Here is a 917-nt window from a genome sequence, read left to right as displayed (position 1 = left end):
AGGAGTTTGGACTGCAACTCCCGTTTCTCAAAGAGCTGTACCTCACCAAAAACCAGCTGAAGACCTTGCCCGCTGCCGCACCCATTCCTAACTTAGTGGCCATGTCAATCAGAAGAAACAAGCTCAACAGTTTTTCCAGGGAAGAGTTCGAGTCCTTCCAGAAAATGGAGCTGCTGGATGCCAGCGACAACAACTTCATCTGCTCCTGTGAATTCCTCTCCTTCATCCACCACCAGGCCGGGATAGCCCAGGTGCTGGTGGGGTGGCCAGACGAGTACGTCTGTGACTCCCCCCTGGCAGTGAGAGGGGCGCGGGTTGGAGCTGTGCACCTCTCCCTGATGGAGTGCCACAGGTCCCTTGTGGTGTCATTGATCTGCATCCTGGTGTTCCTGGTGATCCTCGTCCTTGTGGCTGTTGGGTACAAGTACCACGCGGTCTGGTACCTGAGAATGACCTGGGCATGGCTCCAAGCCAAGCGGAAGCCCAAGCGAGCCCCCACAAAGGACATCTGCTACGACGCCTTTGTCTCCTACAGCGAGAACGACTCTGACTGGGTGGAAAACATCATGGTGCGGGAGCTGGAGCAGGCCTGCCCCCCGTTTCGGCTCTGCCTCCACAAGCGGGACTTTGTGCCCGGGAAGTGGATCGTGGACAACATCATTGACTCCATAGAGAAGAGCCACAAGACGCTCTTTGTGCTGTCCGAGCACTTTGTGCAGAGCGAGTGGTGCAAATACGAGCTGGACTTCTCACACTTCCGCCTCTTTGATGAGAACAACGATGCAGCGATTCTTGTCCTCCTGGAGCCCATCCAGAGCAAAGCGATTCCCAAGAGGTTCTGCAAGCTGCGGAAGATCATGAACACAAAGACCTACCTGGAGTGGCCTCTTGAGGAAGAGCAGCAGCAGATGTTTTGG

At 55.5% G+C, this 917-nt stretch overlaps 1 protein-coding gene across 1 annotated transcript; it reads left to right on the top strand.

The window, feature by feature from the left end:
* Positions 1 to 6: 6 nt before the first annotated feature.
* On the top strand, positions 7 to 911 carry LOC104471035 (toll-like receptor 2 type-2; the record flags this gene model as incomplete). The annotated part of the gene is made up of 1 exon (XM_010086215.1): positions 7 to 911. A coding segment is annotated over exon 1 (810 nt), but the record flags the coding sequence as incomplete, so codon positions are not given.
* Between the last annotated feature and the right edge of the window lie 6 nt (positions 912 to 917).

The sequence above is a fragment of the Pterocles gutturalis genome, unplaced genomic scaffold (genome assembly GCF_000699245.1).
Source record: "Pterocles gutturalis isolate BGI_N339 unplaced genomic scaffold, ASM69924v1 C11741515, whole genome shotgun sequence".
Lineage (NCBI taxonomy): Eukaryota > Metazoa > Chordata > Aves > Pterocliformes > Pteroclidae > Pterocles > Pterocles gutturalis.
Note: the sequence above shows the minus strand (reverse complement) of the source record. Positions and strands in the feature narration are given on the sequence as shown.